At 43.0% G+C, this 26,099-nt stretch overlaps 1 protein-coding gene across 1 annotated transcript in view; it reads right to left on the reverse strand.

Annotated features, from left to right (window-relative positions):
- Positions 1–23,042, reverse strand: part of HSDL2 (hydroxysteroid dehydrogenase like 2) — a 33,644-nt gene extending 10,602 nt beyond the window's left edge. The window contains exons 1-6 of the mRNA XM_063129178.1: positions 22,936–23,042; positions 17,440–17,603; positions 15,367–15,465; positions 15,068–15,182; positions 4,077–4,180; positions 516–614 (exon numbers count right to left, since the gene is read on the reverse strand). Of these exons, the coding sequence (XP_062985248.1) occupies positions 516–614; positions 4,077–4,180; positions 15,068–15,182; positions 15,367–15,465; positions 17,440–17,603; positions 22,936–22,952 (598 nt within the window). The 5' untranslated portion in view covers positions 22,953–23,042. The remainder of the gene's footprint in view (positions 1–515; positions 615–4,076; positions 4,181–15,067; positions 15,183–15,366; positions 15,466–17,439; positions 17,604–22,935) is intronic.
- Between the last annotated feature and the right edge of the window lie 3,057 nt (positions 23,043–26,099).

The raw sequence follows: 26,099 nt of genomic DNA on the forward strand, positions 1-26,099 counted from the left end.
ACAATATTTAAAGAATTAAATTTAGACACTAGGTAGCTATGAACTACTTTCTGCACATCTGGTAAAAACAATTTTAAAAAATCCTTACCACATTATTATTCCATGCACATAAGAGTACAAAGGTTTATTGCCACCATATCAGTAACCTAGGGTTCCAAGTCTATGTGGATTTACTTGATATTATGTTTAATTCAGTGGCACACATTCCCAAGTAAACTTGCATAGGAATGGGTTGCATGTCAAATAAGTAACTATTCTGAAAGAGGTCTATTCAAATGTGTACGTTTTTCACAGTCTGATGAAAACAAATTACTCTGGAGAACTAAGGAAGATTAAAAATAAACCACAAACTGCACAAGACATGAATACTGCATGGAAACTACATTGTAAACAAACTAAGAAATCATATTCCAACATGAAATTGTTTAGATCAAAACCTGGTCGATAACAGAAACAGAACAAAACACACACACACCAAGCATTATAAAGTTTAAGGTTTAAAGGGAATCAAAAACCTGTTTGAGGCCATAAAGCATTCACTGCAACATCTCCTCTAAATTCTTCTGCCATGCCCAGCACGCACATGGACATTCCATATTTAGAAATGGTATACGCTGGAATAGAACGTAAACGTATGATCTAGTTATTTTAAATAATTGCAAATATTAATTAATTTACCCCAGTATACAAACACTATATTTCAGGGGAAAGAATCCCAACGTGGGGAAAATAAAAAAAACTGGCAAGAGAGGAACGGGGGAGGGAGGGAGAGAGGGAGAGAGAGAGGAAGAATGCACGCACATGCGATAAACATCTGGTTAGGAAACAGAACCCTGGACAACATGGGCCTTTGGTCTGATCCAGCAGGGCTGCTCTCATCTACACTGGTTTTTCAAAACGGGTTTTCCTCATTTGAATGTTGCAAATGCAGTGATGATCTCATAGGTTGACCCTCTACTGTGTGCAATGCTAGTGCAGAACCCAAAAGCCTGTGAAAGGGATGAATAGACTCCTGGCACCTAAGGTACTCTAGCCCTGACTTTATCATTGGCATTAGATACCTGCCACCAGTGTTTGGGCTGTAAGTTCCAATGCACGCAAGGAAAGAAGAACCAGAGCTCATTGCTAGGTTCAATCCCTGGCTTCTCCAATGGAAAAACAAATCAAGTAGGAGGTGATGGAAAAGCCACTGCCAATCAGAATTGCCAATACTGGGATAGATGGACAAATAGACTGAAGTGGTTATAAGGCGGCTTCCTATGTCTCCCCTATGCCCAAGAAGAATCTCTCTTTTCTGCCTTTGTCTTTGATGCATGATCTCTCTTCTCTGTCATTCCCCTCCCTGCCCCTCCACACCTTCAGAGGCATCTCTGCTTTATTTCATAGGTTGGCAGCAGCAGTTCTTCTCCAGGGGAGGAGCCAATGGGCGTCCTTCCCCTCCTCTGGGCATCTCAAACAATGCAGGAGCCAGGCTCCCCATCCCTTTGCCCAGCTGCACAGAGACCAGTTTCTCCATGCACACACCACCGATGAAGGAAGAAAAAACTGCAGGACCCGGGAGCAGAGGCCTCTGCACAAGCTGCTCTGTGGAATCATAGCTAGCTTACACATTCTTGGAGGGGAAGACAGAAGATGCAAGAACAGTCAACTCGTGCCTTCCAGCTTCAACCTCCATAATCCCAGCCAGCACAGTTAATACCCAGGGATTAAGGGTTGTGGACCAAAACATCTGGAAGATACAAGCTTGACAAATCCTATATGCTCTTCTCTTCCCTCCCCCGCCCCGCCCCTTGCCCTTTCTCCTTTCTCTGATCCTCCTCCCTGGTGCTCCACGTGTCTCCAAGCTTCATCACCAACACACGATAATACAAGATTAAACATGGATGGTGACCCCCCAGGATGCTCTTTCTACTGTATTGGAGGCTGAAAATTACTGAAGAAGCAAGGAAAGGATTGGCTGGGACAGGTTAGGAAGACAGCTATAGAACACAACAGGCTTTGGCACAGCAGCAGGATCTGAACTGGCAGAATTCTCTAGGGTCCCAGATTAGGGAAGTATGGATTTTGTTAAAATTTGTTAAAACTGTCCCATCTCGGATTCACAGACCTTTCCTTCCATTATCCACTCACTGATGGTATCATTTTTTTTTTAAGGATGTACAAGACTTTTGTTCCACAGGTGCAAATTCGCACAAATCCCGCCCCCCAAAGTAAAAAAAATAATCCCAACTTGCAAGTCTGCATGACTCAGAGAATGCCATCCCACTGCCGAATCCGTAGGGTGAATTCACAGAAACCCAAATTTATTTGAATCCATTGTGGCTTTCTTCAACATCCCTATCCCAGACCCATAACCTTCCCAGGTCCCCACTGTAACTATTTGTGCTGGCACAATATTTCTGGTAGATTTGGGAATTGTTCTTCCCTTGTTATCTCCACGACCTCCTGGAATCACCCATGCAAGCAGCAGGCTGTCCAGCCCTTACATATTGTCTGCCGTTTTGTCATTTGAATGACATTCAAATGACAAATGAGCCAGCTTGATATATGCAGTCAGGAATCTGAATATACAGAATCTCCCTACAACGGTGTTAATTTAGTATTCCTCTTGTACATCTAAGAATTAAATTGCAGTGCTACTGCAGGTCCGTTCAACCATGCCAAATGTGAGAAAAGGCCACTATCATTTTCTGACCTTTCAATTAGGAAGTTAAATCAGCCTGGTGACTTTATGGGATACCTCTGTAATCAGCAATAAACAGTTTGCAAACAGTATGCCATACATAGGGGATGGCCAACTTCTGAAGCTTGGGGTGGGGATGGAGAGAGGGAGCATATGCATGAGTTACACAGAACTCAGGCAGCAGATCTTATATTGTAACTAACTCTGTGATCCCATTAAATGATTGTAAACTGCTTTGGGATCCAATCTTGGCTGAAAAATAGGGTATGAATCTGAGTGTCATCACATGGGGGTGAATCGCGTTTCCTTACTGTCGCTTTTCCACACTTCCTCATTCTTCCCAGAGGGGAAAGAGGAAGTAAACAAAGACCATGTGGCCCATTCAGAGGCTGTTTTTATCGTGCCGCTTTTCCTGCACAGAGCAGGAGACCACAGCACATTCCGTTTAAAAAATGTCGGATTAAAAAGGGTGTTTTTTTGCTACGGAAAAACGAGCGGGAAGCGGACGGCGACATCTAAAGGACGTGCGCACAACTGTAAGTGGACAGTAGCGAGCGTGCGATAAAACGCTCATCTGATGAACCTCTATAACAAGCAACATGCATGAGCAAACAGTTACTTGGGGGGGGGAATCATTTGCACACTCTACAAGGTAGGTAGGACCTGTTATAATACCAAGAAGTCACGATTACTCTCTTGCCTTCTAGAAGAGAGCAATCAAGCCTTCTAGAAATTGGGGAGGGGGATGGCTCACTATGCAAGCTCAAAGAAGAGGTTTCTGCCATAAGAACAGGAAGGACACATCTCCAGGATGCAGCCAAGATGGCACTAGCCACAGTCAGAACACCCACATTTCTCAGAAATCACTTTTTGAAATTGTTTAAATCAAACTGAATCTACAAAACAATCTCAGGAGCCACCAGCTGGCCATTTCTGCCATATGTGAAGACCCAATCGAGCAACAGAGCCTGCCACTCACATACTAGGAAAGCCTTCTGGGGAATGGCATGCAATGATGCAACACACTGGAAGGAGAAGCTTGCAGAAGTAGTACTGTGTGTGTTTGTGTGTACTTAAAAAAGGTGCTGGTAGCTATGTCTCCCCAGCAACGCAAAAAGAAGCTTAGTGCAAAAATAGTAAAGCTAGGTTTGTCCATTTCAGAACACTTCAATGGCAAAGAGGAGGGATAGGGGCAAACGCACCCTCCTTCCACTCTGTGCTTGGACAGCTGGTGGTATGAACCCAAGGTGCAACAACGTAAGAGACATCTGCCCCAACTATCAGGATAAGGGATACAAGGAGAGGAAAAGAAGGGGGAGAGGAGGACCAACGGCCACACGTCCTTGACTTTCAGAGAGCTTTAATATAAGTGAGCTCTAAAAAGTATACTTACCACAGTGGTTTTTGAACCAGACTGGATTTAAATTTATTGGCGGGCTGATATTAAGGATATGACCAATCTTACTCTTTTTCAAGTAAGGAAGGCATATTTTAGATCTGAAGATGTAAACAAACACAAGGAGATCATTAGACTTGCTTGTAAACATACTCATCATCAGCTCTGGTTAATGTTTGTCCCCACCCCATCCCACCCTTCCATCCTACATATATATATATATATATATATATATATATATGTGCTTAAAGTTGGCATAGTTTTATTACAGTTCTATTCCACTTCTCTTTAGAAAGCTATACATAGTTTATATTCAGACTTACTTGGGGAGGTTGGAGTAAGTAAGACATAATGCCCAGCAAGAAACCTCTTCTCCAGCTCCAACAATGCATTGACAAATTTCACACAAAACACTAACCCATGGTTAACCCATGGTTTGTTGCTCTATCCAAGGTTCGCCTGACACATGATCAAACAAACCAGTTTGTTTACTTAATCCTGGGGCTATTATTATTATTATTATTATTGTTGTTGTTGTTGTTGTTGTTGTTGTTGTTTGTATCCCGCCTTTTGCCCAATGCTGGGCCTCAAGGCAGACTTACAAAGTTTAAAATATACATGGAGGGGGGGGGAACAAAACCAAAAACATTTAAAATACACAACAAAATTATAAGACATTAACATAGATGGAGGGCCAGATTATTCTCCAAAGGCCTGCTGGAACAAAAAAGTTTTAGCCTGCTTCCGAAAGCCCATCAAGGAGGGAGCCAGCCTAGCTTCCCCGGGAAGAGAGTTCCAGAGCACCGGAGCAGCCACCGAGAAGGCCCTCTCCCATGTTCCCACCAAGCATGCCTGTGAAGAAGGTGGGACTGAAAGAAGGGCTTCTCCAGAAGATCTCAAAGCATGGGCAGGCTCATAAGGGAGAATACGTTCTTTCAAATAACCTGGACCCACCCTTCCTGTATCCCAAATGCCTCACAGTGCTGTGGTACTAGCATATAGAGTGTTTGGATTTATTTATTTTTAGCCACTCTTGCTCGCTGCCTCCGTAGCCTGATGAAACGACTCATGAACAACCTATGGTTTGTAGTTGACACATAATGACAACCCATGGTTTAAACAACTCAAGAGTTCACAACCCAACGACGAAGTATAGGTTTGCTTTCTGGATGTTCATGGTTATCAAACCAAGCTTTGTTAGCACAGTTGCATTCTAGAGAAGAGGGAATTTCAGCAGATGTAGCTTGTAATGCATTGAACATTTGCTGAAATTCTCTCTTCTATACAACTGTCTTCTTTTGCAACTGGCTATCCTAACTCCAGCATGTGCATTTCCAGCATGTAGTATTATTTATTTATTTTATTTATTAGTTAAATTTATATACCACCTCAAAGCCGAAGCTTTCTGGGCAGTTTACAAAAGTTAAAAACAGTGAACATTAAAAAGTATACAACATTTAAAACCATCAGAAATATTAAAACAACAGTATAAAACAACAGTATCCATTTAAACAACAACAGTTCTGGGGTCCATTAAAAAACAAACAAGCTTAGCATATGTTGTTGAAAGGAAAGGAACCTCTTGTGCAAGCACTGAGTAATTGCTGACTCTTGGAGGGACGCCAGGTTTCGCTGACGTTTTCTTGGCAGGCCTTATAGCGGGGTGGTTTGCCATTGCCTTCCCCGGCTATGATTACCTTTCCCCCAGCTAACTGGGTACTCATTTTACCGACCTCGGGAGGATGGAAGGCTGAGTCGACCCGAACCGGCTGCCTGAAACCAGCTTCCGCTGGGATCGAACTCAGGCCATGGGGAGAGTTTCGGCTGCAGAAACTGCTGCTTTACTGCTCTGCGCCACACGAGGCTGTTGTTAAATGATGTTAAATGCCTGGGAGTATCTTGTATCCTGTACTAATGGCATCTAGGCAGTTCTCAGAGCTGGGCAAGTTTCGCATGCAGATTGTATGCTGCTCATTGTACTGGTAAGCTTTTTTTTAAAAAAAAAATTTTTTAAAAAAAAATCCTGTGCAGGATATCAGTTATGGCTCAAAGTCTGGGAAACAGTCTCATACAAAAAGTCAGAAAGGAAAACTCAAGTCACAATCAAGTCACACGTATCTCCTTAATTTGCACATTCAGAAACTAGAGAAGTAGTTTGTTTCTATACATTCACCCTAAATACTCCCTATCCGCCATTAATGGACAAATTATTCCGACTGACACTGCGTGTGGCAAGGGGGTCTGTTCTGACCATGTACTGATGTTCCATAATTTCACTGTTCCATCATTTCCCTAGTACAAAGAGTATTCATATGATGTTGTAGTACTAAGTATTCGTGGCACAATGCTTGTATTTAGAATGACCGCGTATATCATCATCATCATCATCATATTTGTTTGTTACCCGCCTCTCCCTCTGGATCGAGAAAAAATCCACTTCAAGAATAACCTGCATCCCTTGAAAGCAAAAGGATGCAGAAATATGCAAGTACACTATAGCCAAAGTTAAGATGCAATTCTATACATGCTTTCCCAGTGGGCCTTACTTCTGAGGATTGTGCTGTTAAGCACTTTGAAGGCCACCAATTTCAATTAGAGAGTTGGGCATGTCCTAAACTGTCTGCTATTGAAACAGATGGGACTTCTAAGTGCTTCACTTGGCTGGACCATTCCCTTTAAAAATGTAATTAAAATAAAATAAAAATAAAAGTACATACAGATTTCTGAGCCATGTGCCAAGACAAAGTATCTGACAGAAACCAAATTAATGGTTTCTAGTGAGAAGTGGTTCGAGTGGAACAGTAAACAGGGACTAGGCAAAGGCTCTGACCCAGATTTACACAGACCTATTCATGTGTTTGTCTTTGTTAATAGAAAAACTGGCACGCGCCTGCCGCTTTATAAGCAAAGAGCCTTTCAACCGTAGATCCTGGGATGCAAAAACCACCACGGGGACACAGCAACCAACTGGATAGAAAAACTTAGTCCCATTGTGGTGATAAAACCTTAAAAAAGAGGTTTAGGTGCTAAGCGCCAGCTGAACATCTAACCACACTTTAATACAAAAGGCCTTTCTTCAGTGTCTAATTTCACCTTCACATCTTCCACTATTTATAAATTAGAATATAACAGCAATACCACCGGTGACTGTACCATTTCATACTTTTATGTTAACAGGCAATGAACGGTTTCTTATTTTCGTTATAAAGTAATAGTTTTAGCTCTTCCTATGCACAACTACAGTACATAAATGCTGCAAGTTTATTCATCGACATTATATGCCAGAAATTCCTGGGTCACTCCTCCATCAAGGGCTTTTCCTTCTTTTTCCACTTTTGGTCCATGATCGAGTTACCTAATATTCTCTGCATTTCTTTTGAATCTATTGTCTAATATTAACTTACTTACACATACACACACACGGTGGCTGGAATGGAGACTAAGCCCCTATTATCTCTTTAACAGCAACAAAGACCTCCCCGCAAGACTCCTTTATTAGTTTTCAATGCCACTAGCTATGTAAGAAAGTTCTCTCTCTTGTTTAACACCATTAGCACTTCCCTAATGCATTACTAATTTAGTTTTTGTTCCTAGGCAGAATGTAGCACCACATCGTGTAAACTGGGATAGGCATATGGTGCAATCCTGTCTACTCAGAGTAAGTCCCATAGAATTCAATGGGACTTAATCCCAGGTAAGTGTGTATAGGATTGAAACCTTAGTTACCCTTAGAGAAGACCCAGGGCCTTGCTAGACGAGGCCTTAGCGCGCTTTGAGGCCCGGTTTCCCTGCTGTGCGTCCAGATGACGCACAGGGGAATCCGGGGTCAAGCCGTGCTCAGACCTCCCTCAACGCGCCATAAGCGAATTCACTTATGGCGCGCCTTTTCCGCAGCCCCGGCCTCAGGCTGGGGCTGCGGAACGTCTAGCAAGGTTCATGGCTTTTTGCGGCTACTCACTTACTCGCGAGTAGCCAGGAAAAGCCACGGACTGGGCACAGCGCTCATACGAGCGCTGTGCCCATCAGGCCGGGGGGATCCCGGGGGGGGAGATGGGGGGAAGGTCGGACCGGCAGGAGAGGGGGAGGGCCAAGGGTGGCACAGATCGGGGACGGGACGGAGGGGGGAAGGCCGGACCGGCAGGAGAGGGTGGAGGGTGGCACAGACACGGGAGGGAGGGCCGAGGGTGGCAGAGATCGGGGACAGGACGGAGGGTGGAGGGTGGCACAGGTATGGGAGGGAGGGCCGAGGGTGGCACAGACACGGGAGGGAGGGCCGAGGGTGGCACAGATCGGGGACAGGACGGACGGCGGAGGTGGCACAGGTACGGGAGGGAGGGCCGAGGGTGGCACAGACACGGGAGGGAGGGCCGAGGGTGGCACAGATCAGGGACAGGACGGAGAAAGAGTGGGCAGGAGGCATGGGAGGGGATCAGGAGCGGATGGGGGGGCTTAAGTAAAAAAAAACAACACTTACCTTGTCCGGAGTCTTCGGGGCGCACGTGGCCCCTTTAACAACAACAAAAAATGGCCGACGCTGCAGGGCTTCCATAGTCCCTGTGCGTCGTGCGTCTAGGAGGCGGGGCAGCGTGCGCTAAAGTTAGCGCGCCGTCGCCCCGCCTCCCTGCCGGCTTATCCGGCATCGTCTAGTAAGGCCCCCAGTGAAAGTAGTGGGTCTAAATTAAATCTCATTGATTTTAATGGGTCTACTCTAAGATCAACCAAGTCTGGATGCAACCCATGTTGTTTAAGAGCTACATTAGGTTAAATGAACTACTGGATCCATTTCAGAGATTAATTCCTTTATTTTTCTGAGATTGGAAAAGAGACCCAGCTCACCTCCATTTTGGGTTGCCACAAAAGTCTTCATTTTGTCTGGAAACATCAGTGGTAAGGTCTAGTGAGTTTGGACAGCACTTCCCACTGACACCCACTATTGAAATGGAAAAGGCGTGACACCACCTTCTGCTGGCCATGAATTCACTAATGCCTAATCTTTCTCTGCTTCTTAATTCAATCAAGACAGCACTGTATCAATTGGCTACTGATACCTCCAAGTTCTCCTGACTTCACAAGTAATTAACCCACTCAGAAATAGACATCTCCCCCTTCTTTGGCAAGAAAGAAAAGAGGATCATCTTTCTTTGGTTCACCTGGAAACTATTCTTCCAGCACCACCTCACTCTTGTGAGCCTTTGTTTTGTAAAACTAAAACAACCTTAGATCCCTGAAAACCAGTGTGATTTCAAGAGCAGCCCTGCTGGCAGACACTTTGCCTGATTAGCTCTTGGAACACCCAGCTTGGTGCCCATCTCTCCTCCTCCAATGAACCTTGCCCAATAAAACTTTGCTGTTACTGAGAAACACCTTCTTGCTCTACCTCATTTTCAGATTTACCCTGATACTAAGGACTCCTGTTCTCCCTGCATTTCAGATCAAGCAAAAAGAAAGGTCTCACTTTCTCCACCCCTTCTGTATTTATCTCGCCTCCCAACTTCCTGCTTCCACATCTGCAACACTTTGCCCCAGAACATTAAAGCATTATCGCACAACCTCCCTGGCTCATTGCCGTATTGCTTCTAATTCTCCTCCACACCTTCCTTCCATGGAATAGCCTTCAACAGTTGCCCTGTAAATTTCAGTTTTGCTTTATTTTTGCAATACAAAACACTTTTTCTGGGATAGCTCTGATCCCATCTCTGTTGCTCCCTCTTGAGAACCTTATGAGGGCCCTCCACTGTCTAGACTAGTGCTCTTATGATACACATACTGTCACCCTGTACATTTTGGTAAATATGCTAGTGTTTTGTGTCTCTTCTGGTAAAATAGAACCAGGGCCATGGACATGAGAGGGGCCCCAAGCACCAAAGGTAAAAATATTCCCAGTCACGTGTGTTACAGGAGGGCTTATTTCCTGGACAGTTTTTAGATGTCCACAGAGAAACATGTCCTGAGCAAGAATGGTAACACCAGCTCGTAAACCTTTTCCCCATTTCCTCTTATATTTATCATTAGAGGAGGATGTTCTCATTAAAATATTATACATTTTTGAAAGAAGCACCTTACATAAGACCAACAAGTGTGCACACATACTATAAGGAGGTCTAACTCACGCACACTGGGTTGGATCCAGATTTAGGCATGTGCAACTGGGCTGATGGAAGCAGAATTTCTTGTTCCTCCTTCCCTTGGCATCCCCCTGAAAATGCTACACAGGGGGTTGGGGGGACCCTACTGAATGGTGTGAGCTGTGATGCAGAGGGGAAGAGAATCCCAGGAAATCAGGAGGAGGTGCCTTCCATCAATGGAAGGCAGATCCAGGATCCAACCGAGAACCAACGATTTAGACACGCTACAGTCTTATTTCATGGAATGGAAACCTTTTTAACAAAAGCCTAGCTCAAATTCTAGAGTAAGTTATTTCTGCAAACAACCCATTTACAAGGAATGTACAGACAGAACTTGGGCTACATAAAATACATGGTTAAATGGAAACAAAACATTGTATATGCACAGGATGCCTCAGAAGTTTTGAACTGACTGCCACAACAATATCAAATTGCTCCCTTTGCAAGGCATTTCTCTCTCTCCATAGCCTTCTATCTGCAATAACTCAAAATCTATTTTCCCTGTTTCATATATTATAGAATTAAAACATAAAACACCCGATACTCTCCATAAAAGCAAACTGGCACTATCAGCATTGCTCACAGATATTAGCCAGAGCAAGCATCACTGCAGAGAAAATTTAACTATCAGTACTGAGAAAAACGCCTCCCCCACCAAGAAAGTGATGGTTCCAGTGCAGGTGCTGAACTCCTGAACCGGTGCTTGGAGGCAGTTTTGAGATGGATGAGGGAAACCAAGCTGAAACATAATCCAGAAAAGACGAAAATACTGTCAGTAGGGAAACTGACTAATCTGAATAGAGGATTCCATCTGGTCCTAAGTGGGGTTGCATACCCCCCTGAAGGACCATGTGCACAATTTGGGTGTCCTCCTGGGCCGGATCTACACTACTGCTTTAAAGCGCTTTATAACAGTTATAAAGCGCTTTAACTGCTTTAAAGTGCTATAAAACTTGTTATAAAGCGCTTTAAAGCAATAGTGTAGATCCGGCCCTGGATTTGGCACTAGCTGGGGAAGCTCAGGTGGCAACAAGGGGCAGAATAACTTTTTACCAGGTTAGGGTGGTACGCCGATTGCAACCCTATCAGGGGAGGGAGAATTTTGCCTCAGTTATTCATGCCCTGCTGACATCCAGGCTGGACTACTGTAACACGTTGTACGTGGGGCTGCCTTTGAAGACAGTTCTGAAGCTTCAGTTGTTGGAGAAAACAGCCTCTTGAATACTGGTGGGGGACTGGCAGTCAGCACATGTGACACCGATTCTTCGCCAACTGCATTGGCTGCCAGCATGTTTCCAAACCCAATTTAAAGTGCTGGTTTTAACCCTTAAAGCCTTAAATGGTTTTGGCCCAAGTTACTTGAGGTCATCACCAGAGGCCCTTCTCAGCTACCCACCACCAAAGTTAGTTAGGCTGGGGAATACAAGGGAGGGAGAGAGCCTTCTCAGTGGTGGCCCCGCACCTCTGGAATTAACTTCCACCATGGCTTCATCAGGTCCCTCCTTTGCAGGTTTTCAGGAAAGCTCTGAAGACCCCACCTGTATTCACTGGAGTTCCCTTAAGTATAGGACATTGGTTTTTACTTGGAAATTCTGTTTTGATTTCAATTGGCAATGTTTATGGATTTTATTACTTGCTTTTATGATTTTTTTTTTAAATGTATCCACTTTGTGTGGGTTTTTCATCTTGTACACCGTCTTGAAAGGCTTCTACCCTGAAAGGCAGCCTAGAAATAATTTTAGATACATAGATAGATGGAGTGCTAACAAGTACCAATTGGGAAACATTTTCCTTGCCTGTTACACTATCAAAGATATTTGCTTTCCAATAAATTTTGCAGGACTGTCTTCATATTAGGAACTATGTTAAAGAAAGATTTGTTTATAACTGTAAAAACACATTTTTGTGCCATATGGTATTAAAATGTTGACTAGATTTAGTACAAGTAACGTCTGAATTTCTGGGCTTTCTGTTCAAACAAAGGATTTAAACCAAGAGTAAACATAATAATTTAAGACTTCTAATTTGGCTGTAGAGTAAAAAAAATAAGATGAAAGAATTTGCTGATGGCTGTTTCAAACGAGTGGCTTCAAAATTAAGAAGATTTTCCAGAGTCATGGTAGACAAAATATTTTTGGTTTTCTAAGCAAATTCACACAAAAGGAGATACTGGAATTCATGGCGGGGGGAACCTTTTCTATTTTAGTGCATCAATTTTGGAAGCGAATTATAACCACCAAAAATAGCCTCATGAAATGTTTTCCCCACTGACAGCTAACTTCTCAATGATTTTGATTTGATTGGGGTGAAAATATATTTTGTCTCGTATCCACAGAGCTAAAAAGAAGCCTATTACTGCAGGAAATGTGGAAATGCATTTATCAACAGCCCCCTAGTAAGTATTTCCTATGTTTATAAATGCTAGTAAACCAGAAAAATGCAAAAGCACAGTGCAATATAATAAGGATAAAACAGATTTAGAAATCTGCATAAAATAAAACACTAAAACAGTATAAAAAACACCAGCAAAGAGCAAGATCTGATGGAATACATATATATATATATATATATATATATATATATATATATACACACACACACACACACACACACATATATATATATACACATATACATACATACATACATACATAAACTAATTTTAAAAATTCTGGTCAGGGTTCCATTGTCCTTAAATTAGGGTTGGGCAGTGTGCTGTATAAACAGTATTGATTATACATGTTAACGAATGTTCTAATCAATCTGTTGTTGTGCCTGATTGGATTGATGTATCTCTTATCTGTTGCTTGGGTCTGATGGAGAACTAGAGTGGGGAAGAGGTCTGGAGCCGCTGTTGAATTAGGTTGCATCTTTGATGGCTCCCTCTCCCTCTCCTGGAGTCTTGTGCCAGCTTTCCCCTTATTACCTCATCAATGGGTATCCCGATGGTATACTCTGAGTTAACTTAAAGCCTATATCACACCATACAAGAATTTTTTCCAAATATGGATTTACTAAACTGCTCTACCATATAAAAGCTTCTTCAAAAGTTATGACCCAAAACCTATCTGAGGTGACTTTCAACTGAGAACATTCAACTATCTAAATAGTCCAACCTTCTCCAATGTAGTGGCTTCTAGATATGTTGGACTGCAATTCCCATAATTGTGAGCAATGGCCATAATGGTTGGGAATTATGGGAGTTACAGTCCAACATAGCTGCATGGTGCTAGGTTGGGGAAGGCTAGTATAGTCCCTCTCTAAGGTCAAATAATAATAATAATAATAATAAAATAATAATAATAATAATAATATACTACCTGCCTCTCCCTCTGAACACCAAATACAATATAATACATAAAATTAGTTAAAAGAGCATATAAAACCAATACAATATTAAAATAACAATCACAGCATCTTAAACGTCTTAGGTTTAAAATTCATCTAAATAATAATATATTAGCTTTCTGGCTTAAAATATCTACTTTGGAGGGTTTTTTGCTAGAACCCTAGAGCCACCAGAAATACCCAAATGGAAAATCGCAGTTTAGGGGCCAGACACGTGCTCATTAAGGCACAGGGTACCTCTGAGCACATGCTCAGCCCAGGAATTTGTCTGCGGTAGCAGAACTGAGCTCACAGTTTGTTCACCCATAAACCTATGCCTGCTTTCTCCACCCTCCCCAAACCTTCTCCATTTCAACTGCCTGATTTGGTGCACTGAGTAGCAGCTTTTAGCATTTGCTGCCATTGCTGGAAACCCTTGCTGATTTACCACACATCACCCAGATTTACCAAGAGATCCTGATCTACCTTCTGCACACCCCTGCCCTAAAGAGTCAAATAGACAGCTTGGAGTGGTGCTTGATCGTGTGTCAATTCTGGATGGCAGGTCTTGGAATGGATGTTGGGCTTGGAATAAATGTCTTCACCATCATCCAACAGTGCTTTTTGTTCAGGCACTTGGGAGACTTTCTCCTTCAGTCTGCACCAACTGCCATTTACCAGCTTACACTGGTATATCAGCTGTGCCCTTAGCCTGGAAAAGGCAGACCTGGCCACAGTCATGCTACAGGGACATCCAGGCTGGATTGCTATAACGTGCTTGGGAGGAGTTTGCCTTTGAAAAGTACTCAGAAAGCGCAGTTGGCCCAAAAAGCAGTATCTTAACTAGGCTCAGTAAGAAGCGTCGTGTGGATTGACTTACACAATGTGCTGTTTTACAGCACAAGCTTCTGTTTGCATTGCTCTAGCTGAAGGAAGGGGACAGGATCAGGCTGGAAAAGTATTTCCTGCACAAGCCCAAAGAAACAGGAAGGGAGAAGAAAGGACAAATGAAGCAAGACAAAGATAAACCTGTCTTTGGAACTGGTTATGTGCTCTTAAAGCAGAGAATTGCGAAATCCCAATCGTGGAATATGACCCCAGCACCAGAAACTGATTAACTTCCACAGCATCCTGAAAGTCTGATCTTTCATTTGATAAAAAACAGATTTCTAGTCCTCATGATTGTGGGAGGGAAGCTGGGAAGCATGAAAGTCTGCAGAAGGCTTAAAAACTAGGCCAGTCTGCAGAAGGCTTCTTTACTCCTAATACCTCCCAGCCCACCTCCATGATCACTAGATAGTCAAAGTTGTCCCTCTAGTCACCACATTCCAATTCCTAAATATCCGGAGTGTTTAGTTAGATCCATGACTGAATTCGAACTGTTTCTGTCCAAATGGTGAAACAGACCCTAAAAAGCATTTGCCAACCAGAAGTGTATTTTTTGCCGCAATACCTTTAATTTAAACCTAGAGGATAAAAAATTAATTTATACACATCTTACTTTTTTCCAAAAATATGTTACTCATAAGCACTTACGTAAGGTAGGTTCCTCTTGTGTTGGCGCTCATCATAAGGTCCACTTTCTTCATAGGTGTTTCCAGCGTGCCAGTCAAAGAGATAGCACTTGCGTTGTTCACAACAATGTCTATTCCTGATTGTAAAAACAAGCCATTTTCACATCAGAAAACTGATCAGTGAAAATAACATACCAGTGCCTCGTCTATTTAATCGAACTGTTCTGCTTTTAATTTTTTTTTTAAAAAATGGACCTTAAAACTGTGCTTTAAACATCAGGATATTCCACACAAGCTATAGAATCAAATATAGGTTGTTACCTCCAAATTTCTGAACAGCCTGATCCACTGCATCAATAATTTGATCTTCTTCCCTCACATTAACAATACATGGTAAAGCCTTTCCCCCAGCTGCTTCAACTGAAAAGAAGGAAAGCAACACGTATTGTTAGATTAAATGCAAATATTAAAGAAAACAAAAGTGTGCATGAACTGACGGCAAAGACATTACTAAACAAAAGCTCATGGACCTCTCCAAATGTTTGGGCACATCCAAAAGCTGGAATGATACGAAAGACTGGTTTTAAATCCAGACTTTGGCTGGATTTGGACATAAGTCTAAAGTTATAGTTTAGTTCACCATCCAAAACTTAAACTTGGTTAATCTTAACTATGGTTAATTGAAACAAACCAGCTTCATAAACTATGGGTTGGATCCAACACTGTCCATCTACCAGTGGAACGAAAAGTATTGGCAAAATGGATTCCCCCTCTCCCCCTGCAGCCTTCCACACACATCACAACTCTGCTCCCAAGGGCAGTGGCACAAAAAGGACTACAGGGGGGCAGAAGAGCAAGAGGAATGAGTGTATGAGTGGAAATCCACTAACTTAAAGCCTGTATCACACCATACACCATGACATTTTGTGAACTGCCCAGAGAGCTTCGGCTATTGCTGCGGTTCTCAACCTGTGGGTCGTGACCCCTTTGGGGGTCGAATGACCCTTTCACAGGGGTCGCCTAAGACCATCGGAAAACACATTTTTGTGATTAATCACTACGCTTTAATTATGTTCAATTTGCAACAATGAAAATACATCCTGCATATCAGATATTTACATTACGATTCATAACAGTATCAAAATTACAGTTATGAAGTAGCAACGAAAATAATTTTATGGTTGGGGGTCACCACAACATGAGGAACTGTATTAAAGGGTCGCGGCATTAGGAAGGTTGAGAACCACTGGGCTATTGGGCGGTATAAAAATGTAATAAATAAATAAATAGACATTGGACTTAACTGTAGAGCTTGGTGTTGGCTTACATCAATAAACCATAGTTAAGCCAAAAGCCAAAACTTCCAATCTCATGGCCACAATGCAGGATTCAGCATGTAAGCCAGAGAGCTCTCAAAAGTGCCAACACCCGTCTCTACTCTACATCGACTTAAATACATGGACTATAGTGTCTGCCTTAAGAATAAAAAGCTTCACTGAACTACAAATATGTATACATATCAATATAGATTGGGAGTCAAGCAGCTACTTTAAACATACTCAAGAGCTCTGGCATGCCTAGCAGGACTTTTGACTTTTTCCCTCAGGACCAGCAAGATCTCACCACCCACCCCCCCAACCAAACATAAGTCTGAAGCTCCCATTGGCTTGTGGAACTAGAAAATGATATCTGATATCCACGATTGTTTCTTCTTCTTTTTTGAGACCATGCTTTATTATACATCAATATCCCTTCAACGTATTAAACATTTAGCCAAATATATAGTAAATGGGGCTACATGGGACAACTCAAGTGCATCTTTATGACTTAGTCGTCCAACTCCAAACACAGATATGAACATTATAGTTCCATGTTGAGGTTCTCTGGTAGACACAATTCCAGTGGCTTTTGCATGATCTGGGTTGCAAACTTCAAATTCTGAAGCAGGAGACTTGCTTGCCCATGGTTTATTGCTGGGTTAATTCTGGGTTGTTTAAATATATTTCAAGCATTTCCTGACTTCTAATTCAAATTACTCTGCTTGAGTGTTTATGCAACATGTTTAATATATTTATTATTATATACTGTATTTACACTGGGGGTTTTATTGTATTTTATATATTTTGTAATGTAAAATAGAGATCTTAGGATATCAAGTACTATACAAGTAACTTAAATATATAAATAACTTAAAAATAACGCATGTCTATGCAGGATTCCTTAGGATATCAAGTACTATACAAGTAGCTTAAATAAATATATAACTTAAAAATATTGCATGTCTATGCCAGGTTCCTTTTGATTCAGAGAGTTACAGGATTATTCCCAAAATGATTTGGAGTTTACAGCAGGTAGCGGAGCTCAGATCATTCTTGTGTCTCTCTCAAAGCTTACTTTCTTCTGCAGCAGTATAGATCGTTCCCGGGAGCGTGCGATGCGGCACTCCCGTCTTAGCAGCTATGACAATGTTTGCCCCATCCTTTGCCGCCTTCAAGGCAATCGCTTTTCCAATGCCACGACTTGCACCCGTGATAAAGAGAGTGCATCCTGCCAACTTCCTAAAAAAATACATTTTAAAAAGGCACATCTTTAACCAGCATAAAAACAGAAGCAAATCTAGACTTAGAATCACTTGAAGATAGTGGATGTCCGAAATTCAGTTGAAAACAGGTTTTTTAAATTAGAAACTACAAATCTTGTGATGGGAGAAATTTGTATGATTTACCCAGTATGTTCTTAGTTGTGTGTACAACACTAGTTGGCAACACAGGTCCAAGGTTTCAGACAAAGGCCCTTTCTACACCTAAGGATTATTCCAGGAAAATGGAGGGATCGTCCCTGCCTGCTCCCGGGATCCCCTGTGTGGCATTTGGATGCACAGGGAATGATCCCTGGATGATCCCAGGATATAAGCATGGTGTAGACATGCCCAAAGATCATTCCAGCACAACCTGGAGAAGCTGAGGAATGAACCTTGGGCCTTTTGGGTGGAAAGCATTTGCTCTACCCTTTGGCACAGCCCTTTCCACAAAGGTGGCACCGGAGGACCAGCCTCAAGCAAGGAGTACCCCACCCCAAAATTGCTAGACTGCTGTGTAATCGATTTTCCGTTCTCTATCATTATTCAAGAGGAAGGGGAAAACTCTTGCTGCTGTTGGTTCAATAACGGAATAATACATTGGAAATTAAAATAAGGCTGCAATCCTAAGCAGGCTTACCTGAAAGATAACTCCAACAAATCTGTAAGACTTACTTCAGAAAAAAAAGATGTTTGGGAGAGGAACACTAATATGAAATATACCATTATTGCTCTTTCAGAAATCCAACATGTGGGACAGTACTTCCCCCCCCCACCACACACACTAAACATTGACCCTTCTGTGCACCCTCAATTTTTTTCCAGGTGCCTTCAATGGGTCGCCACCACTATATTGGCTCCTCTAAAGTCTGCTAGACCCTAACTTTAAGAGCCTTATCCTGCAATCATTCCAGGATATATAACATTTTATTACTGACTTTTCATTATGAGCAAACTTTCTTCCCCGAGCTAGATTTGCAGGGCTAATAGTATAATAAGTAAAATTAACCATCCTACACCTGTAAAAACAACAACCAACACTTTACTAATATGGTTTCAGGATCAAATTAAATAGTAGTCCACTATACCTCTTTCTTTTCTTTATTTTATAAAATTGTTGGTTGTTTTATTATGCTCTTCATGGTTTTAATTTTTGTGAACCACCCAGAGAGCTTCAGCTATTAGGCGGTATAGAAATGAAATAAATAAATAGAAATAAATAAATAAATAAATAAATTTAAATGACGGGTAGAGCAGCCCTATTCTTTCCAAAAGGAACGCTCCATCCTATGCTCTGTAAGCAGAAGCCCAGCAGAGCAGACAAAGCAAGGGAGGCCATTTTTACCTCTCTGTCCTCCTTGTTGCTGCTTTTATAGCCAGACAGGTTTCTGAGACCATCTAGAGAGGTGGTGCTGACAGGCCATAGGATGGTGTGTATCCTGGCCTCTCCTATCCCCCGCCCCCTGACAGAACATCCCCTTTTTCTCTCTCCTTGAAGTCAGCTCAGGAAGGAGAGGCTGCAGTTCTTTCCATGGTGCCTGCGAGGCGGTGGGGGCAAGGGTTGAGAGAGGGACTGAAACACTGTTTCCCCCTCCCAAGGTCATAGCCGTGTCTACGGCTTTGAAAGGGGGACTTGGACACTCTCCCAGGTCCAAAGGATTGCACCCTAATTAGATGGTAAATATATATATTTATCATTGTATTTTTATACCACCCAATAGCTGAAGCTCTCTGGGTGGTTTACAAAATATGAAATATTATGAAGGATTATTGTTTATAGCAGGGATAAGCTATTTCAATTTTACGTGTCGTTCTTGGTTTTAGCTATAATTCTTAGGCAGGATCTAGACTACCGCTTTATAACAGTATTGAAGTGCGCTGACAATTGTTGGGGCCCAAGACACATTCCAAACTGTTTTCAAACCGCTTCAAAGTGTTATATTCTGCTTGGTGTAGATCTGGCCTTAGTCACCTGATCTATTTTAAATGTATACACTAGATCTGTGAGGCTTTTAACTCATGAACTTTTCCCTTCAAGTCAAAGCCTCCCAGACGTATTACTAAAACCGTAATTACAAATGGCTAACACCCCCTTATAGTAGCTACAGGATCAACAATAGAATTACATTATACTTTTCACCATGTTGGAGCAATTTGGCTCCCATCATCTTAGATGTGCAGTAATTCATTTCTTTCCCATTCATTTTAATTGGGGTCTAATGGACCCCAAAGGCCTTTTAGTGAAATCCCTCCCATTGTCAAAACACATGCACACACAAGCACAAATTGTAGAAACACCACAGAACAATCAGCTCCATGATTACAGGATACGAAATGGAACAATGAAGTATCAAGTGCTCAGAAAGTTCCAATCTCATTGCCTCTCCAGTCAAATGGCAGAACTGAGAGGCAATTGACCTTCCATGTAAGTAATTGCCGCTCTTTACATATTCACTTGTCAGGACAGAACCAAGCTTTCATTATTTCTTTTTAATTGGAAAACGGTCTGAGAAAATTAGTTCCACCAGTATTGCACATCTCCCAAGTGAAGTCCCTTTTATCTCACTTATTGGTATGTAGTAATCCAAAAGCCTAACAAGAAGAACAGGTAATTTAACAGAGCTGTTCCATTTGCCCTGTCGAAATTCTGTTGGCAGCTCCACTTAGAATTGGCAACTACACAGTTGACAAAATGCAAACTACAAGGTAGTTGCAACCAAAGCGAGCCACAACACGATTACATTAGGCTCACTAACTCACGGACTCCTAGGCTTTCCTTTATGAACAGAGAGCACTTGAACAAAATGGCGGCTGACAAAAATGAAGTGTATCCAGTGAGCAGTTTCAGTCCAGAAGGCCACAGCCCTTGCAGACGGCTCGGTATTATTATTTTTTACAGGACTCCATGACGTTTTCCCACAGTATTGGACAAACACAGATAGGCAGAGTCCTCTCTCACAGATTGCAGATTAGATTTTGCAACCCTTTTTTCCTTGTGCAGGACAAGGCTTTGTGCAATAATCCATTTGTTGGGGAAATTACTGCAGGATTTGAAATAGTAGAATATCATTTGTTTTGTGTATTTAAGTAAAACACGTGCTACATTGTACTCACTATGTTACATAGGAACATAGGAAGCTCACATAAAAAAGGAGATATTCAATTACAGCCATAGAAAAAACACCCAAGACAGCTACACAGACCAATATAGTTCCCAATACGTTTCAAGGGAACTCTTCGTTGAGGGGAAAATGTTATGCTTCTAATCAAAACTGCATGGGGGATCTTTTTTCCTGCTAGAGTACACCTAAACGAGGGGTAGGCAATGTGGTGCCCACGGGCGCCTATGAGCTCCTGGACACCTTTCTTGGCACCTACCACTTGCATATATATATATATATATAATTCTTACCAGCAGATGGGATTGCTGTGAAATAGGTTTCGGTTGGTGCCAGTGGAGGCTGGCAGCTCCAATTTCAGTGGAGCTATGAATCCACTCCAAGTTTCAGTCAGAAGCCGCCAGAACTCTAAAGGAATTATCCAAGATGTTGAACCTATTTTGGGGGTAGCACCTTGGATAGTTCCTTTAGAGTTTGGGTTAGTTCTGACTGAAACCCAGAATGGATTCACAGCTCCACTGAAATCAGAGTCACCAGCCTCCACTAGTTGGTGCTGAAAACTGTGGGTTCAAAGGCGTTGTTTAGTGCCTCTACGTTTTACTCAGACTTTGGGACAAGTTACATGTTCTTTGCTTTGCCTCCCATGGCAGCCATTTTGTGGTGGTGCCCAGGACAGCGTATCAAATTGTCCAATATGCCCACAGTCCAAAAACGTTGCCTCCTTCTGACTTAAACAGACTTTTTAAGATGAGACCAACAACATTAGATTCCCATTGGAGGATAGCCAGCTGCAGCTCCTCTATTTTTCTCCAGAGGTGTACTGCCTCTGAACAAGGAGGTTCTTATTTAGTTAGGATGGTTACTAATTGCCAGTTGGCTTCTCCTCCACAAATATGCCTAATCCTTTTATTAAAGCTAACCATAATGGCCATCACCACATCTTAGGGCAGTGAATTCCCTAAATACACACTGGATTAAGAAGTCCTTTGGCCCATCCTAAACATATTGCTATGCTACAATATAAGGTTCTGCGTGGATTGGCACACAGTTCAAACAATGTGGGAAAGAGTTTTCTCTACCAATTCTTTCCACACCGGTCACAATTTTATAAAGATGTACCACAGCTTTCTCCAATCTGGTGCACTCCAGCTGTGCTGGACTACAATTCCCATCAAGTATGTTACAGTCCAGCACACCTGGAAGGCATCAGGTTGGGAAAGGCATCTCTGCCACTTCTTATGTCCATTCCAAGCACATTTTATTTAATCTAAAAAGCCTCAAGTTCCAACTCCTTGATCATTTCGGTTGCCCTTTCATATATGTTTTCCCAGCTCTACAAGATCCTTTATGTGAGATGGGTGACTAGAACTAACCACACAACGTTAAATGTAGCCACTCCGCAGTTTTATGAAAAACTATTCTGACTCTCATTGTGCTGATTTTCAACCTCTTTCCTCATAATTTCTAATGCAATGTCTTTCCCCTTGCTGCAGCACACTAAGTTGACAGTTTAGAGGAGCCATCCACCCCAACTTCAAGGTCTCTTCCTTGGGTCTGGTGCAGACCACTCCCATGTGCACGTGAAGCAAGAATGATTACTCCGGAGTGAGACAGGCATAAGAACCCTTATCTGCCATTTTATTGCCCATCCACCCAGTTTGCAGAGTTACATGGAGAGCTCTCCACACTCTGGTTATGATTTCAGGATCCTGAACAGTTTGGTGTCCTCTGCATATGTGGCCACCTGTGCAACCATTAAAGGTTTGCATTCTTGTGTGACGGCATGGGATGGCATATAGCAGCAGTGGGACTCGTGTGCTATTGCGGCTCACTAGATACAGAACTCCTAGCCAGGGAAAGGAGAAGCTATGCCAGGATTACCCCAGGCTCACATGGCAGTCAGGTTGCCAAGTCCTAAACTGCCTCTTGACTTGCAGCGATTAGCAGGTGCTTCTCCTCCACGCCGGGACACCGTTCACTTGACAATTCCTGCAGGTCGAGGTGCAGTTCAGGGCACAGGAGTACTTCACGCCGGTCAGTTGGCAACCTGACAGCCAAGCCATCCCCCTCAAGCCAATTCCACGTGGAGATCTGGGGTGGGGGTGGGGACGTTGCTGCCCTCTTGGTCACGGCCAGACAGCAGGGAAGAGGAAGGATCCGTGACTGGATTGCTCAGCCGAGCGCGCCGCTTACCCCGTGTTGGGCAGCATGGTCAGGTCCGAAGGAGACAAGGGGGGCACCGCCGGGCAGGTAGCGGGGCCCGGACGGGACGGCGCCTTGGTGCCTCGCAAGGCCGCTCAGATTCCAGCGCCCGGATTGGAATCTACAAGTGGAGCAAAGGGCGCAACAATCGGATCGGGTCAGCCGAGCCTGCGCTTGCGCTTGCGCTCGCCCCGCCCCCTCCACACCCACGGCCCCGCCCCCTTCGCTCTCCAGGCCCCGCCCACGTTCCAGGCGCCACGGACTCCGATCTGTATGGCCGGCTCGTGACTCGTGGGGCTCCCCCGCCCGGCGGAATGTGCGCCCGCCTCCATAGGCTCCTCCCCTCGCTCCGCGCGTCCGTAGCAACCGCCCAGAGCTCTATGGGGGAACGCCGGCTGCCCTGGCCACGTGATCAGACGAAGCTTCCCCCCTCGCAGCATAGGCCCCTCCCACCTTCCTTTTCCTGCCTGACCGTGATGGGCGGTGCGAACGCGGAAGGGAGCGGTTGAGCGGGGCAACGGAGGGCCCCAGCCAGCGCTCGCTGTCCTGTTTTGCATCCTTCTGTTTTGGACGTGTTTCGTGTATACTTTATTAATCATTAGCATTATGTCAGCTATTTAAAATAATTGAGGGTAATAGCAAGTCAGTCATTTAGAACCCTTTCATCTCGCAGTCTTAATTGCCAGCTGTAAAATACACTGTAAAAAATAAGTGCTGGATAGTTGGGGGATCCAGGTTTCCAATTTATACTAGGAATTTTATTAGATGTTTGTTGTGAGTGACGTAACTTGGAAAGTCTATTTTCCATTGATAATAACTTTAGCCCAAACTATACGACACCTTTGCACTGTATATGACGCAATCTTATGCATGTTTAAACTGAGAGGGAACTTGTCCTACAACTTCCAGCGTTCCCCAGCTAACCATGCTGGCTGGGGAATGCTAGGAATTGTAGGACTTCCCCCACCCCCCACCCCCGTCTAAACATGCATAGGATTTCGCCCCTAGGGAAGGTCAGCTTCCAGCGTATTACTTTGATCTTGCCACCTAATATTTGCATCAGCAGCCCTTCTATGTAAAAGAATCCTACCTAAAAAACACACCAAAGTTACTACATTGGAGATAATGTTTTTTTAATATGGCAACATCACAGTTCCCCCCCACACACACACATGTCTACACCGGGTGTGGCTTTGCAGTAGTGGCACATCATCTACTTGACGCAGCCGCCATTGCAAAGCCATCCGGGGGCAAACCCTGGAAACTCTGCTCCAAAAAAGTCGAGCATTTACCCCAACTTTTTAGCAGCGGAAGCTTGTCACAGCCCATGTCACCCCCTGATTGGTCACCATAGGCTGGACAGGGAAGGGGGTGGCCCCGCACCTCTGTAAAAGAAAAAAAGGGGGAGGAGGAATGAGTCCGTTCCTCCCTTTTAAATTTTTTATTATCTGTAGCTGCACAGATACAAATAATAAAAATAAAAATAAATCCGGCGGGGGGAGGAATGGGCAGCCAGAGGGAGGAGAGGTGGTTTGCCCAGAGTGCCTCTCCTCAGGTCCTCCTCTGGCTGCCTTGTTCCTCCCCCCCCATTTTTAAATTTTTTATTATCTATCTTCACAGCTGCGCAGATAAGACAATAAAATAAAAAGGGGGAGGAACAGCTCCATTCCTCTCCTCCCTCACCCCAATTTTTATTTTTTAAAACTTTTACAGAGCAGGAAAGTTCGCACTTGCGTTCCTTCCCATGCAGATGCCAGGAAGGAACGCAAGTGCGAAACAAGGGTCTGTTTCATACAGTTTGTTGCTTGGGAAGAACACAGAATGGCATGCGTGCACACATAAAACTTGTTTGGGATTATCTGTCTCAAAAACAATGAACTGGCCACCCTTTCTGTGTAGACCAGAAACTCATACCAAAAGGGGTGGGGGAGAAAAAGCTATAATTTAACATAATAGGTAAACACAATATAAAGTTGCAGGAAATAATATATTTTAAAAGTTAATTAAAATGTTTTACGGTGCGATACTGCTGCATAAACACTGGAAATCTCAAAAATTCATGGGAAGAATTGACAAAAGATACTTTGCAGAAAAAATAAGGTGGCCTGATCTGAACATTCTCAAGTACTTTCACCTTTTTGCCAGTGGGTCACAGACTTTAGGGTGGATTCCTGCATTGAGCAGGAGGTTGGACTCGATGGCCGTGTAGGCCCCTTCCAACTCTGCTATTCTATGATTCTATGAAATACCATTCACCTGTAGTTTGAGAAACCAAGACATCATTATATCAGTACCACATTACTTTTGATCTGGAGCTCTCCTACATACACTTTTTTCCCTTCAGCACTTGAAACAGAATCTCTGTCTTTTCTTCCATGCTGAGCAGCCAGTGAGATTCAGTAATACACTGTCAGAGAAAGGGTGATGTGGTGAAATTTGAAAGATATATAGCATCTATAGAACTCCCACAGGCTTTTGAGAGAGCTGCAAACATTCGGGGTGTAAGAAACTCATAATGAATAATTAGCAGCCCTAGATCACATCAGTGAGTCACACTTGGAGCTGGGATTAAAATACTTGGCATCTAGTTTTATTCTCATGCCACCAAATGCCAGTCTCAAGGGAAGAAAGGCCAGTCAAAAGTACAGCAGAAATGGAGTCACATCCACCATCAATAATCATTTTAGCTAAGAATTACAGCTAACATTATGTACAAAAACAACCCCATTTCTCTTCAACCCCATTCCTCTTCAACAGCTTGAAAGCTAAGGTTCAAGGCTCTTTTGAATTGTTGAGACTGATACAAAGAAAATTGTTGAGACTGATACAGAAAACATTCTTCTGAGTAGCACATTGTTAAGATTAGGAGACAACATTAATTTGTTTATTAGTGGGAGTGATATCACATTCTCCCCGTGGCATCTGGGGCACAAGCAGTGTTTCAGCTGAAATTTCAAAAGCGACTAGTAATAATAGATGACTCTTGCTTGAAAATAGGTGGGGGAAATCTAATGGTCTTGTCCTTTGAGACAATTTATGCGGCCAGGAAAAAAGAGCTCACCACCTTCAAGATGAACCCTAAGAACAAATGCTCTTGCAGTCCTCTGTATAAAACGTTTCATTATCTGAAAACATTAAGGAGCAATGGGGTAGAA

This window comes from Elgaria multicarinata, chromosome 6 (genome assembly GCF_023053635.1).
Source record: "Elgaria multicarinata webbii isolate HBS135686 ecotype San Diego chromosome 6, rElgMul1.1.pri, whole genome shotgun sequence".
Classification (NCBI taxonomy): domain Eukaryota; kingdom Metazoa; phylum Chordata; class Lepidosauria; order Squamata; family Anguidae; genus Elgaria; species Elgaria multicarinata.